This window comes from Diadema antillarum, unplaced genomic scaffold (genome assembly GCF_040938485.1).
Source record: "Diadema antillarum isolate AM-2024a unplaced genomic scaffold, OU_Dant_1.0 scf00000030, whole genome shotgun sequence".
Taxonomy (NCBI): domain Eukaryota; kingdom Metazoa; phylum Echinodermata; class Echinoidea; order Diadematoida; family Diadematidae; genus Diadema; species Diadema antillarum.
The window spans coordinates 50874-67855 of NW_027270919.1; the positions used below are offsets into that span (position 1 = coordinate 50874).

General features: G+C 38.8%; 1 protein-coding gene across 1 annotated transcript in view; it reads right to left on the reverse strand.

The window, feature by feature from the left end:
* Positions 1-1560: 1560 nt before the first annotated feature.
* The window catches only part of LOC139740856 (uncharacterized), an 80817-nt gene continuing 65395 nt past the window's right edge, over positions 1561-16982 (reverse strand). The window contains exons 21-28 of the mRNA XM_071651440.1: positions 15520-15738; positions 14220-14324; positions 13187-13274; positions 12074-12138; positions 11401-11448; positions 10951-11040; positions 5893-5948; positions 1561-2559 (exon numbers count right to left, since the gene is read on the reverse strand). Coding sequence (XP_071507541.1) covers positions 2259-2559; positions 5893-5948; positions 10951-11040; positions 11401-11448; positions 12074-12138; positions 13187-13274; positions 14220-14324; positions 15520-15738 — 972 coding nt within the window. The 3' untranslated portion in view covers positions 1561-2258. The remainder of the gene's footprint in view (positions 2560-5892; positions 5949-10950; positions 11041-11400; positions 11449-12073; positions 12139-13186; positions 13275-14219; positions 14325-15519; positions 15739-16982) is intronic.

Below are 16982 nucleotides of genomic sequence, written 5' to 3' on the forward strand. Positions count from 1 at the left end.
GACAATATTTGTGTATGATGCGTACACACACACGCACACACACACATACACACACACACACACACGCCGCAGCGTCTTCTAGCCTCTCTCCTCCAATCACCGCAGCTCGCGGTGACAATGTTTGTGTATGATGCGTACACACACGTACACACACACACACACACTTGTCTCAGTGGTAGCATTGCGCAATTGCATGCACAAACTTCGGTCGTTCGGAGTTTACGTACCATTAGGGATGGCGATCAGCTGCCTTTAAGTGATTGAGGAGACTAGACAAATACATACAAGCTACTGCAGGACCACATACCACTTACTGAAATGTTAGTTATTGAAAATTGTGCAGCCATCAGTTTTGAGTGATCAGATTTGAGCCACTGATCATTGCGGTGACAGTGGCAAATGTCACCACTGTGTAGTTGGCGGATAAAATCATGAGTGTAGTAACTACGTCTGTAAATTTCACCTCCTACTGAGTGAATTCCAAACCCTCCTTGACAAAAAAAAATATGATGGACTATAAGAATTTAAATCAAGGTTTGCTAATGAATTCACATCAGAGAAAAGTTGCTTGGTTTCATTTTTTGTTTTGTTTTTTTGTTACAGGAATTCAAACAAGCCATGTACAGACAGGTCACTGGAATGTACATTTACAGAACAGAAATATTCCAATATACAAATCTGTTTAAATTAAAATATCAGTCTTGGTTACTGATTGTAATAGAGCAAAGTCTCTGTGCTTAGAAAAAAAACAGTTACTGTCAGATTAGAACACGTCCACCAGGTCACAAAACAGCCACATATCTTAGATTTACGCCATGATATTTACATCAGTACCTGAATTGTGGTTACATTTATTGTCTTGGAATTTCTTTTTTTTTTTTCAAACACCTTTGGCACTTTACTCAATGACAAATTAACAACGCAAACGAATGTATTTACCACTGCATAAATGAGCCTTTGCAATACGAGAGACATGTACAAAACACTGACCAAGATAGGAAACAAACTTGATATGGTAGGAACCCTTGCTGGTATGGCAGTTGTCATGGCAACAACAAGAATCCAGCTTCCCGATTGGCTGTTGCTATGGGAAGTCGCCATTCCAGCAAGAGTTGCTATCATATCAACTTTTATGAAATGAGGCCGAGCTGATGGGACTATGCAGGGCTCCACATAAGTGGCGGGAAAGTGGCCTGGTGGCCCGGTGGCCCGATGATGCCAAAAATTGATGCCACAAAATTCACAAAATGGTTATCTTTTAGTGGCCAAATTGGGCAACTATGATTCAAGATGGGTATCTATGTCTGCTTTTATTTCAGACCACTGCGTTTCTTTTTCGTGCGACAAAAATTTCATATTCGAAGATTTTAGTGGCCCTAATAAGCCACCAGTGAAAAAAAGTTTCGTGTCGAGCCCTGGGTTATAAATTGGAAAATGAATGGCCTGCTCTGTAGATCATGCCTCTCAATTTCATTTCTTATCATCACTTTACTACTAGTAATTCATGACAGGTTATATATTTCAAGACACCCCCCCCCCCCCCCCCCCCTTCCCCTGCTGAACTAAATACACATTATAGTGTTTGCCCATCAGTCATGCTGGCATATATACGGTGCTTGACAAACAACATGGAATTATCTTGTCAGAATAAACCAAACTTGAACAGATTTAGTTTCAACATAAAGGGAACTGGTGTCGTCTTTGCAATTCACTTCGACGAGTTCACAAACCGCCATGAAAAGGACATGATGTAAAAGGATGGATATGAGCATTATTTGAATACATGAACTGCTTCCAACTCTTCAGCAGATTACTGATAAATCCAGCTAATACTATCAGGAGTGTGAGCCAAATATACAAAACAAACTGCATATGAAAATGGACTCTTGTTTGACAAGTTCCCCTCCAACCAGACTATAATGACTGATAGAAATGAACTGATAAATATCTGCAGCAATATTAACATTACACATACAAGCATCAAACTTTTGATATATGCAAGTTTGCCTTTGAATCTGGATGGATGCTAATAAAGTAAAGAGATGGCAGGGCATCACACATTGGACCAAATATTACCATACATCAAAGGACATTGCCTCTAGGGCATGGAGATACCAACTACACAAGTGTACAGAGCAGATGCGTACAGTCTCCTATACTAGCCAGGGTAATGCATAACAAGGAAGGAGAAAGCAACCAAGAGGCTGTTGAGGTGGGGCCTGGGAGCAGGGTGGCGAATCAGCCAGTTTTCTCTTCTCCTATAGAAAGTTGTCGGAGTGGAGCCTGAACTCCTCCTCTTCGAAGTTGGAGTTGTCGCTCAGCTGCGAGTAGCGCCGCATCTCTTCGATCAGCATGATGTGCTCGCGGCAGCTGTAGTACGACATCAGGTCGCCAGCGGGGAAACCCGCGCTGTTCCGCCACACCCCGCCGTTTCGCCGTGACGACCGCTTCCGCCTCAGGACCACTGCTCCTTCGGTTCCCTTGCACCCCGCCTCTTCCCCATCCTCTCCTTCCGGTCCCTCAGGGAAATCCCCTTCATCAGTGGGTACCCAGGCGCCCCTATGAGGCCAAACAAAAATTTGGTTGAGTAAGCAATGCTCAGCAAAGCAAGACATTCAGCTAGCTGAGACTCTTCATTTCAAACCTCATGTCTTTACAAGATTTGACATCTGTTCATCTGTGTATTACAGCTTTTTAAAACTAACTTTGAGCAGAAAATAAATGAATTTACATTCACTGTGACAACAAAAGTGCATCCTAATTATAGTGTATTGAATACTCACTGAAACGTGTCATTATAATCAAGGAATGATATAATGAAAATTTGCTGAAATAATTACATTTTCAGTGAGGGCAAGCAAATACATGTATGTCTCAAACGTAGCAGCCATTTATGACACATTTATTTTGGTTGGATCTTTGATAGATACTCTCAATTTTGACAGCTGAATATGTTACAAGTACTTGCTTTCAGAGGCAGAACCAGACATCACAAGGTCTATTACTTAGGCTAATATCTGATTACAGAGGAGTTTTAAAAATTTTACATGGCAGGCACACTGACTTGAAATCTGGGAAAATTGTATTCTCTGCAAGAAATGACAAAATGCAATTTTCAAGCTCAATCGACACAAGGCTATGTAAATGAATATTAATGATTGTTTGCTCGAAAACATGCAAAAATAATGAAAACTCTATAAATAACAAATAAATGGGTAAAGATATATTACACAGACATTATTATTATTTTTTTTTTTTGAAGAGCAACATAAGATTTTAGCGGAAAAAATGCATTATCACCAATACAAACAAACACTGTCATAAATTTCATGAATTTGAAAACAAACAGGGTCAACAGAAACAAATGCATCAATACAAAGTTGGAAACTAACCATGCCCAAACTGTTTCAAGAATTCTGATGGTAGGTATGAGGTTACTGCATTCAGTCGGCATGGCAACCACAGCAGGAACAGGTGGAAGACAAGAGGGGAAGAAATCAGATGGGGGAAGGAAATGAGGATTTGAATGAATGGTGAATGAAATAAAAGTTGATCAAATAATGCACAATAAAGCAAAATCAAATAATATGACATGTCTCAAATGAGAACATCAATACATGACAGTGAATACAAAAACAGGAATAACAGAAATGTAAAGTTTCATATAATACAACCTTACTACCCAGTGGATGCTTCATGAATCCAAATTTTTGCAAACAACACTTATAGAATGGAGAGCTTGATTGCAAAAGAGCGTAAGTGCCATTAAGAAAAAAAAGTTTGTTGACCATCAGCTTGAGCAAAATGAAATGTTTCCAATAACACCTCACTTACTCCATAACAATGAATATTCTTGAAATTACGATTGAAAAGTCTCATATTTTCTTATTACTTTCTTTGCTTTTTAGCATGTTTAATCGCAATTATCTCAAATTGACTAGAAAGGAGTTAACTTGTTTTGCAATGAAACTCTTCAAATGGTGATAATTATAGATTCGACTCCAATAATACGCTGAGAGCTATCATGTGACCAGTCCTTTTATTTAAGTTACAGGCAAATTACTTATCACTGGATGTTAGACTTGTGACTAGTACAAATAACTGCTGATGTGCATTGCCAGTTGGCATAAATTGCTTGTTTTAATGTGCAGTTAAGTAAGCTTGGAACTGGTGCTGGAATGGGTATCTTACAAAAATGGCTGCTGTGGAATTTAAATTGTGTCACTATTTAATAAAACAAATAATGCACATTACTCAGTCAGTCAGGTGAAATCATCCACCGTCCAGAGCTTTTGAAAATTCCAAAACACACTCAAATTTGCCTTGAGTGTGTCGGGCCATTGCAAAGTTACAAGTGGAAGGATAATACTTACTCTGGGCCCACACAATAATGTGTATGATTTTGTAGAATAATCTGTAAAAAGTCACTTCACAGCCCAGCTACCCATAAGAAACCCAAACATTGATGGCTATGCTATCTATTTCACCAGTTGAGGACGAGTCTCGAGCATACTCGGGTATGTGTCTGTGGGAAATGCACGTTGTAGCAAAATCTGTCCGTCCTCAACGGGTTAATGACACTGAAGTACCTGTAGTGCCATTGACTCTATCTACACTAAATCTGTGGAAAACAGGTTCTTCTAATAATCAAAATGCCTAATGATTTGTATGAGTATCTTTTCCCTATTTAAGTAAGCACTGCAGAGAATGTGAGCATCTAGGCAAATTCCATCCCAGCATCCTAGATGTAAGGAAGACATTTTACTGGAAATTCTCCAGATATAAAATTGAGAAATTGTAACTGTATGTGCAAGGATGATAACGGACTAAAAAAGTATAGAAAAAGAAAGAGACGTGTAGAAATGGTTTGGAGTAAATCAAGTAGATGAGGACAAACATTCCACAGATGTTTAGAGGAAGAACGATGAAATGAGTACCAGTATCGAATGAGTGGCGATACAGGTATAGTGAATGATTTGTGTTCAGATATTCATGCAGGATGAGATTCATGACACATTCTTCTTTGTACACATGCAGATTTTGATCTCTCCTTCATGTCTCTTTACTTTGTCCCTAGCTCTACAGGTTCTGAACAATCCACATGCTAAAGACCAAAGACTAGAAAATATAATTACCCCTTGGGTCTTGGATTTAAGACTAGCAAGTCTCTGCTCATCAGGGCTTGTAATTAGTGAATAATGTCAAATGTGTGTGATCATAGCAATTAATGACAGTGACAGTGTTGAACGTTCTCAAATGTGCGACCTTGAGAATGTGTGACATTGGCAATGTGGGCCTTGGGATGTGTCACATTGATGTGTGATCTTGAGACTGCACAATATCTTGACTGTGACCTTGAAACGGGAACAAAGGATGTGTGACCTTGAGGTTGTTGCCTAGAATGCATATGACCTTAAGTATGTGACATTGAGAATGTGGGCCTTAAGACTGACATTGATAATCTGTGACTTTGAGACTGTGCCATTGACTTTGTGCGACCTTGAGAATATGACATTGAAAATGTGTGATCTTGAGAATGTGGCAATGAGAATGTATGACCTTTAATTTGTGACCATGATTTTTTTGGTGACTTAGACACTGTGACATTGAGAAAGTGTGACCTTGAGCATAAGTGACCTTGATCATGTGTGGGACTGTGACACTGAGAATAATTATGTGACTTTAAGCCTGCAACAGAGAATGGTTTGACCTTGAGACCGTGACTTTTGAGAATGTATGACCTTGTGATATCAGAGTAGTTGATTAGAGATGACTTTACAACTCTCAATGTGGCCAGCCAGCACAGAGCCAGCCCATTCTGCATCAGTGCTCTCATGCAGGTGACTGTGTAGCATTCACACCTTGCAAGGCATGCAGCAAGCCAAGACTTACAGGTCGTAATTATTGGACAGCCGCTGGCTGACTGTACTACACATGTGATCGGGGATCTGGTGGTTTGCAGTATAGGTGATGGCAAGGATACATATGTCAGGATGAATGCGATTTCAATTCATCCAGGTTACACAGATTGAAGAGGTTATCAGGCTAATAAAATGTTGGTGATAGACACATCATATGATACACATAAATACTTCACATGCTGATTAAAGGACAAGTTCACCTTCATAGACATGTGGGTTGAGTGAATGCAGCAATATCAGTAGAACACATCAGTGAGAGTTTGAGCAATATCGGACAATCCGTTAAAAAGTTATGAATTTTTGAAGTTTCTGCTCAGTCACGGCTGGATGAAAAGACTACTATAGCTTGTGATGTCATATGAGTACAACGATATAAAGAAAGAATAAAGAAAATTCAACATATTTCCATTTTTCTCGCATAACAAAAGAACACTCGACTTCTCTCTTTCAGAAGGCAGGGGGAATAATATTACCCTTAACATACGTCAGTAGCAAGTCGAAGAAATGTGCACTTTATTCAAAAAATAAAGTTTTGTGAAATTCTCTTTTCATTTTCCTTATATAGTTGTACGCATGTGACATTATACACTGTAGTAGTCTTCTCTTCCAGCAGTGACTGCGCAGATACTTAAAATATTCGTAACTTTTGAACGGATTGTCCAATTTTCCTCAAGCTTTCACTGATGTGTTCTACTAATATTGCTGCATTCTCTCAATCCTTATGTATATGAAGGTGGACTTGTCCTTTAAGTTGTAAATTCAAAATTAGGCCTAGTCTCTCAGACTGTTTCATGCAATTTCCCTTAAACACAGAAGAAAACAAGTTAAGATTAGGAGCATGAGATTCACAAAGTAACTGCCCAAAACTTCCATCATGATGCATAAAATGAGAAAGATGACTTCCTCAATACATGAAATATGATGCTGACGCTTTACATTGGGAGAGTGGAAATAAAAGCTGTGTGTAATATGTATTTGTGTGACCATTTATACTAGCACAATTTCATGGCATGTTGAATACACACACCCGCAAGACCCAGCGACACAATGTCATGGGAGAAATGAGGAGAATTGTCAAGGTTTGACTTCAGATTGGTTGGTACACAAGACATGGATATCAACCTGAGAAGGAGTAAAACCAAGCATCACACACACCAAAGGAATGTAGAATCAAATGTCCGCACTAAATGAATTACGTCATACAAGTATCAGTGACAACAATACTAAACTCGAATTGCCAGGCCATACATGCCCTTGCAACAGACCCATATTATATAGTTACAACACATCATGCATGCTTACTCCCAAGGTTTCGTGACACCAGTAAATGCGCACATATACCAGCACAGATCGTTTTATTACGACAAAGGGATATCCTTTTACTGGACGCTACTGAAGTGGAACAGAATCTGGTTGATGCCTGATATACGTAGTTTATGAACTGGTGCCCTTACATTTACATAATAAAAAAATCTTTTTGTTTTGGGGCATATGTTCAAGAAAGAATGTATCACCATGGCTTATTCACATCACTTTATATGCTGCAGGCTGGTAAACTAGTCCCTATGATATGGCATACAAGTTCTTCAGCATTTCCTTCTTTACAGTCCCAATCTTCATTTCTTCTCCTTCTATTTTCTTTCCTTTTTTTATTAGAAGCTACAGTAGCTGTAAATCAAAGATTCATAAACTACCTTTATCAAAGTCTATGCCAAACCAGAGAGAATTTCCATGAAATCATGAGTCAGATTGAAGAGGCATTATCATCCTTGAGTACATTTAGTCAATTCATTGTGAGAGACTTTTAAAAGGTGACAGAATCTAATCACTGCTTTCATTGAAAAGACGACGAAATCCTACATTCTGCCTATGAGCTATATGATGCATAGAACTTTTTATCTTCATGCAGATTTGAAATGGCAAATATTTGGCTGAGAATGAGAATGACTAACTGAATGATGCAAGTTGGGCACAACTTCTGTAACAATGCTATACCTCATTTGTTTGCTCGGATTGCTGACAAATTCAAATGACAAGAAAATGAAAAATCAAAAAGCAGAAATTAGTATTGCATGGTGAAGGCCAATACACATCAAAACAAATGCATACATCACTGCAGACAAATATAAATGAATAAATAAAAGATGAAAACTGAGACACGATGAATCTATAACAAGTGAGGAAAGGATATGTGTACTTATATCATCACAAGGCATGTCAATGTGTACACCAATATTTCTTGTGATCATTTTGCAACATGCATGCACACATTTACACTGACTGAGCGTTAGAAATTTTGAAGATGACTTTATGCACTCAAAATCCTTACAATGTCAGTAACTGGCCTACAACTAACCACTGAATTCATGATCACTATGAAATAATCCCACCTTGCACTAAGTCCAAAATATTTCTGAATTGTGTTTCAGTCTGTCGGCTGTTTCTTTGCAACAAGCAACTATTAACAGTAATGTACGCATGCCTTAAGGAGTATTCTCCACTGTACATAATAGAGCAATACAATGTGTGATTTGTGCCACTACAGAAGAAATTCTTCAATGTTATATACAAATCTCCTGCAATGAGAAATATTTGAAGTACTCAGTCTGATGTATTGTATTGTACAACAGTTACAATAGTATGTGTTCAGTTTTCAGTGTTCATTTATCTGTTAAGTTTGGTTTGGCAGGCAAATACAAAAATGTAAGTTCACTGAAACTACAGGGGAAAACATGTACATGCACAAATTTACAACCACAGTGACTTTGAACTGGACTTGGATGAATCATGAATCGATAAAAATGAGTTAGATTTCCATGAGCGTAGAAAAGAGAGCAAACGACATCCAAGGCTGTCTGATTATAGAAACACCAAGTATGTATACATCGATCCTCTATGTGTGAGACACTGGAGTAAGAGAAGGTCTGGAAGCTGAGGGTTTCCCCGTATGATTTCAAAGATGATTAATTTGCACAGAAAACCCAAGGAAAATTGGTAAATATCTGAACATTATGAAGAGGATGGAGAGATGGGTATGCTGTCCAGCGGCAAAAGATCACTTACAGTGGAGTCTATTTCTCATCGACCTATATGGATATGGAATCCACATCGACTACTAGCCTAGAGCCAGGTGCCTTACGGGGCGCAGGGGAGAACTGAGAGAGCAAAATAAAATGTTGGGGAAAGATGGCGGTGAGTAGGTCCAGCAGGATTAGGTCTAGTTTCCTAAGATTTAAATGGGAAAACCTGCATGAGTTTATTATGGTCATTTTTTTCCCAGCATTTCATGTGTTGGACATGGTGAAATGTCACAGCAACGTGGCATAATATGAATTAAACATGATGGACATGCTTGATTGGTGCTGAGTGCATATATTGACATTTTGGCTCCAAATGGAAGACTTAGCAAAACATTTATGTGATAAGCATGATGATAATAACAAACGTGAATGCAGTATTACATTGCTGTGTTTGTAAGCTTGAGTTCTTGTGTTAACACATTTAAATGCATCTTTGCTGGTGACATAATCCTGGCTAAATGGGTACAGTAGGTAGAGTAGAATAATGGCTTTTAATACAAAAAGCACAACACTCTAGATTTCCAACACTACTAACGCAGGTAGTTTTCACTTGTAAAAAGATTATCTCTGTACATGTACAAATACAACGTTTCAAGCCTATCTACAAGTATGATGATTATAAGCATCACAAGTAAATGAAGTATACAATGAAAACAGCTTCATGAACAAATTGGGCAAAGCTTTACATGTTAAATCAGCTTTTCAGATGTATTATGACCATTTTTTTTTTCTGACCTACTTGGTCATAAGATTTGAATGTATGGCACATCAAAACACTTTGATACAGGACACTTGTCACTGACAAATCCACCATGACAATGCACTAAGGGTATTATAGGCATGGTTGTGCAGAACATTATACTGGGTAGCTGGTTGTTGTAAGCACAAGCAGTACGACACTCAGCAGAGCAAACAAAATAAAGGCTTGTGAATAATGACAGGAACACCATAACTTACAAGGTAAATTAGGGAAAAAATATTTACTACTCTACATGACCTGCTACAGGAAGATGTTAGAACAATGCACACAATTGCAGACAGTGGTGTATATTCAGTCTGTCTTTGAAAAAAATAGGATTTGGATTCACACTGCTTTTTTTTTTTTGGGGGGGGGGGTGTTTTGCTGCATTTTGTGTCTGTTTGAAATAGACTTTTGTCTGTTTGCTTGGCATGGGTTGGGGTAGGGATAGGGGTAGAGAGGGACACATAGACTCTGTTGATATTCTTTATGTGACCCGCTACGACAAAAGGATCCTAAAGTCGCTGACGGCTGAGACAAGAAAATCGAGTTTGAAGTCACATCAGCAAAATTGGTCAAAACAATCGGATTTCTGTTTTTGGCATAATTTTGTAATCTAATGTTTTGTCTATCATCTGTCTAAATTTCGAAGCTATTAAATGATATAAGGCAAGAAATCAGCGTTTTTCTGGGCCACGATTTTCCGACTTTCAACGTAACAGAAACATGTCCGAAGGTTTGGATTTAGCGCCGCAGCTAGACTCCGCCCCTAGCAACGAGGGAGTGATCGTATTGGTCAGTGCGTGACATCCTGATTACTACTTGGTCGTGCGTAGACTGCTGGTGCTATAGCTTGAATGAACATCGTGGACGTCGCTAGGAGCATGCCTTCTATTGTCAAGAGGTGAAAACCAGGAAAACTTTGAAAGCGGGTTTCTCGAAACTCTGATTTCCTCAACCATTTGACATGCGCTAATAAAATCATTGATATCTCCGCAACCCAGCACTTTTACGAGTTGTGCTATATATGAAATGAAAGTAGAAGAGTAAGGGAATAATGTCATGCCATTTTTAGAAAATTGTCCTCCCCCGACTTTCGGATCTTTTTGTCGGAGCGGGTCACATATCTCAAGACAGGTTATCCCAACATCCCAAATTTCCTGTGTCGGGGAAGGTCATGAGATCAGAGGTCAAAGGTCAGTGTACTTACCATTCCCTGCTTCTGCTCTTCTTTGGCTATAATGTTGTCTGTCTGCTCCCTGGAAAACTTGAGCACTGCTGCTATTACTTTAGCCATCGTCTGGAAGGTGTATAAAGGGAATATCAGTCTGAATTATATCTGGGAAGTCTTTACTTTCATCTTTCCCCAATCTCTAACTTAAACATGAGTAAATTGGGAGCATGATTGAATGTGAAATGCTCCAGTTTCACCCTGATAACTGAAAACGAAACTTGAATTAGCTTTTGCCACAGGGGGAAAAAAAGAAAACACTGTGTCTGCACTTTTTTTTTAAAGTTTCAAAATGATAAAATCTTCTATTGCTAGATAAAATCAAAATTCTTCAAAATCTGAAAATATGATTAAATGGGGAAAAAAAGTACAAGTGATCGGGAAAACCCCTAAGGTTATCGATCTCTGTCTCTCTAGATGACAGCTTACCTTTGTTTCCCTGCCCATCATGTATTCATACAAGACTTTCTTCAGGTACTGTGGGTATAAAAGCAAACGTGAATGTGTCAAAGTTAACTCTGAGATAACATCACATCATACGTATTGTAATGACTTTATGAGATGAATAATAATAAACAAATAAATAAATCGATCATAACACAATGTTTTTCTCCCATCTACTCATAAAGGGTAAATGCTAGGATGCACTTTGATGTTAGATTTTTTAGCACACAGTCTTGGTTAACCCGTTGAGGACGATTTGATTGTGCTAAGACACGCATTTCCCATAGACACCTGCCCGAGTATACTCAGCACTCGTCCTCAACGGGTTAAAAATAAACCTGACTCATATCTTTTTTTCCCAGAATAATTATGAATACCCCCATACATTTTGTTTTATTACTTGGACTATCACATCACAACAATTTTAGTTACTTTCTTTCCTTTTTTTTTCAATTGACACTGTTCTAAATCAACTCCCTCCCATTCACTTGGGATCATATACAATGTATTTTCTGTATACTAAAAAGTACATTAGTATGACAAAAATATGTGAAACTAATAGAATAATACTTAATGGTGATTTCTTTTTTAAATAAGTTTTATTCTGTGTAATTTTGATTTGGGACCAAACTCTTGTTGAGGAAGACTGGGGCCTCACCTCTATTTCTGTAGGTTCGGCAAGAATTGGTCCCTGCTTCCCAAGGCTGTTTACTCCTCCTGCTGCTATGAAAAGATGAAAACAAAGGAGACAGAAACAACAAAAGCATTTTAAAAGAAAAGTTATAACCATAACAGTAACAGTAATAATGGTAATCACAAATATTAATACAACACAAATTCTTCTTCCACTGTAATCATTATTCATATTATGATAATTTTCAAAGTGGAAACACCCTGAGTGTTTTTAAAGTGCAAATAGCAATAACAGTAATAATGAAAATAACAGAATACTATCACAATTTAACTTCTCTCCTACTGTAATTACTATTAGCATTATGATTATTTTTATCATGATCTCTACATGGTAATATCAATAATACTCAACTGGCTATTTATCTGTGCACAGTGTTCTTCTGAGCGGCAGTGAACTACAATAAATTTCACTCGCTTATTTGGGGAATCTCCCCAAAGATACCAAATCTGCTTCTACAATCATGCAATTACACACCCCTACCCCCAAACAAACATATTATAGAAAAGGAGTTTAAAGGGACATTCCAGACGATTTTCATAATTTCACATCATGTAGTACATAAATCGACAACTCCATGTATAGATTTTGTGGAATCTATTGTGGTTCTTGAGCAGAGAAACAATACTTTGAAAAACCTTAAAGAAATTACACTGAACAAGGATGATGACATAGGAGGTTCACATATTTCAAAAATGTAGCAGTGTAATTCCATTACAATACCGCTTGCTTGCGAGTTCACCTGTGTATAATCTATGCATGCCTTCTTCTTTTGTTCTGCTTCCTTGAGCCCCAACTCATGCATTCTCATGGTGACTCTGCAATGTCATCATCCTTGTTCATTGCAATTTGTTCTAAATTTGGAAAATATTCTTATTCTTCATCCGAGTTATCACAAATTCTGAAACTCTGTCCTCAGTATAACTAATTTATAGTTGTTCAAATGTAAAAATCTGAAAATCATCCGGAGGTCCCCTTTAATGGTTGCTCTCAGACACTGATTCATCACAGCTTCCCACTGGCTGGACCTCCTGACCTCATGACACGGTGTGAAAGGTCAAAGGTCAAAGTGTGTGTTACCTCCTCTTAGAGCAGTCAGCTCCACCTCCGTCCTCTTCTCCTTCAGCTTCATCTCGGCTAGGAGCCCTCTCAGCTGCTGCAACTCAGCCTGGTGTGGGTATACAGACAGACAAAAAGATAAACAGACATTGTACACCCTGTATTTTTTACAATGCTTTATTTTTGAGAATTTCTGGAGTTGATAGATATTTGTCATGATCATATTGCCTCTGGTGGCACAAATGTATTTATTGCCACTGGGGCAACAAGACCTCGTATCTACAAAATGTCAAATGTTCAGGAGAGCCAAAAAATATGGCGGCCAAAGCACTATAGTGAATGGGTTAGTCTTTCCTTTGACATGCCGTGGTGGCGTCATTTATGGGGTAAGACAGTTGGGATTTGGACAGGACACCACTTAACCCATTATTTGACCATTAATCCATAAAAGTCATTTTCACCAAAACTGCAGATACAAGGTCTTGTCACCCCAGCGACATTATACTTTCTGAAGGGCGGGAAATTGCTATTGTCTCTTGAAAATGGAAAACTTGGATCTCATTCTAGCAATGTGGTTCTCAATAGTGAATTCCACCACTCATAAAAATTGTTTGACAAACCCAATTCACAAAGTATTATATTCATGAAATATGGTATACATAGTAGATGGAAAGATAGACAGAGAGAAAAAAGTCCTTGATGAATTCACATGCCTGAAACTATTCCCTTGCAAAATGTAGGATCTGTAAAAAACACTTCATTATCAATGCTATATGCTTTCAAACTACAATTTTACTATGGATGAAAACATCTCATAACAAGTAAAAGAATAGTGCCCATCCCTGAATAGCTTGATGTATTCAATTTCCAACACCTTCAAGGACTGCCTAAAACTTGTCATTACGAGCTGATCACATGTCATCATCAGAAGCAATGTGTGTACGATTACAATATAGCATGATTACAATATGAATCCACCAGCTCAACAGAAACAATTTTCTCTATACTTGTGTCATAAGAAAAAAACAAGTCTTTCTTCACCAGCATGACTTACCTGTAATGCCACATTCTGCATCTCCAGATCATGGCTGGAGACACCCTCTCCCTCACTGTTTGGAACAACAGGGTCTAGGTAGTGTAGACTAGTAGGGAAACTCGCCTGGAGATGACAGACAGAGGGCGCACACACAGAATATTAGCATAATCATAAATGGTATTCGGACCAAAGAGATTACAAACTAGTAAGTACTAGAGTGCTAACTCACAATACAGCCTGTACAATTTTACAGAGTCTGCCCTCTATATAGTTATGAGTTAGTAATCTCTTTCATTCAGACATACTTCTCATGATACCTGTAACTGAAGTGCATTTACCCATAAGGTGAGGTGTTCAACAAATTGTAATGTCTGGAAGCATGCCATGATGTTCTGTCACAAAACATTTGACTAACACATTGTTTTGAATTAGCACACTATACCATATCTACTGATTTGCACAATATGACTAAAACTACAAAAGTAGTCAATCAAGATAAACGTTTTTTTTTTTTCTCCAAAAGTAAGAGAATGAATGCAGAGAAATGAATATAAAACACTGTCTCTATGGACAATAGAATGCACAAATGCGAACTTTAAGGCTTTGAAGACATTGATCAAAGCTCAGGACATTGAGCAAAAACAAAACACCCTTGGACCATGATGAACCACACCCCAAGACCATGAACCACACCCCAAGCCCAAGAACCACATCCTATGACCACGAACCGCACCCCAAGACCGTGAATCACACCCCAAGGCTGTAAATCACACCTCAAGATGAAGAACCACACCCCATGATCATGAACCACAGCCCAACACGGTGAACCACACCCCAAAACCATGAACCACACCCCAAGACTGTGAACCACACCCAAGACTATGAACCACACCCTAAGGCTGTGAACCACACCCCTGCCATGAACCACACCCCAAACCCATAAACAACACCCCAAACCCATGAACAACACCCCAAGACCATGAGCCATACCCCAAGACCATGAGCCACACCCTAAGCTAATGAAACACACCCCAAGGCCATGGACCACACCCTGCAACTTTGAACAACACCGCAAGACCATGAACCACACTCCAAGACCCCAAGACCATGAAACATACCCAAAGATTGTGAACCACACCCCAAGACCATGAGCTGCACCCCAAGACCATGAACTGCACCCCAAGACCATGAACTGCACCCCAAGACCATGAACGACACCCCAAGACTGTGAGCCCCTAGACCCCAAACCACACCCCAAAATTGTGACCCACACCCCAAGACTGTTGACCACTCCCCAAGGACCACGACCCATACCCACCTGCTGCATAAGTTTGATCTCCTCCTGATGTTTGTACTTGAGGTCCTCCATGGCCCTCTGGAGACGAGCCTCGAGGTCAGACAGCTCGTTCTGGTGCTGGCTCTCTTGGTGCTCCAGCCGGAACTCGATCTCGTTGATCTCCGCCTGGTGCTCGACGTTGGCGGCCGACAGCTGCTTCTCAAAGTCTGTCCTCATTCCGTCAATTTCCTCTGATTTCTCCTGATAAGACAAATTTACAGAGAAAGTGAAACTGCTCAGCTCTTTTTGAGTTTGACCCTTCTACATCTTTTTACATCAAATCATTTAATACATAGCACAACAGAGTTCACAAAAGAGGAAACAGCACTGTGCTGCTATTCAAGATTACATATTTTCACCTTAATCTCAATCAAATTAAATATTTCACATAATTCACAAATTGATAATCCAACAAAAGTGGGGCATTTTCTCAATAAAGCGAGTAGTCTGCTTGCACACAGATGTGGCAGAAAAACTGCCCTTTCTATGACTATAAACCCCGTTGAAGACAAGTCCGGAGAGTACTGGGGCAGGTGTCTATGGAAAATGCGTGTTATAGCAAAATCAGTCGGTCCTCACCAGGCCAAAGGCAAAATCTGACAGTAGGGTCACTGCAAGCTGCCTCTCTAGGCTTTCAGCTTTGGACTTCATCTCTCTCACCTCCTTGTCTTGTTTTTTGAAATTCTAATCATGCTGCCTTCTTCTGGGCAGGTGGGTTATTGAAAGAGTCTATAGACCACTTGAAGCTACAGGTACTTTCAAGTCTGAGTGGCAAGATTTGTCCAGGCTGGCTTGGAAATCTGATGTTAAATGCATTAGTTACCATTTGCAGATGAAATAAAAACCCAGCTATAGTGCTTCAAATGTAGTTTTAAAATGTGAGTTAGGCATTGACACAACTAATGTGAAAATCAGTGATCAATGTTAAATACTGTTAGATATACAAAATGTGAACAATAGTTATGATATATATTTTATATATAATATATGCTAAACCCTCTAGTTATTTTTTTTTTGGTGTTTTTCTTTATAGAAAAACAGTGATATCTCCTCATTGGAGCCTCTTAGGCTTTATTGCATTTTTTTTTTCATATGGTAGGATGTTATGTGATACAACTAACCTACAAATGTGCATCAAATGTGATAACTCAAACATCTTTTTAAATCACTGCTCCAAATGGTCAACAATAATTTTAAGTGTAAATGATTGACATTATAGAACTTACATATAATTTGAGAGTGCATAGTAGAGTCAGGCTATCTCTGTTTAGAGATATCGAACAATCACGCAGCCAGCCTGTATACATCTTGCCTACACTACACCAGCAATATATTTTCCCCTTCAGAATATATCATTTGACTATATTGCCTCCTACTCTCTCTTAAAGTGGGTCTGCACCGGAAAGAAACATGTCTAGCGCCATCATAAGGCTCATTTTTCTCTG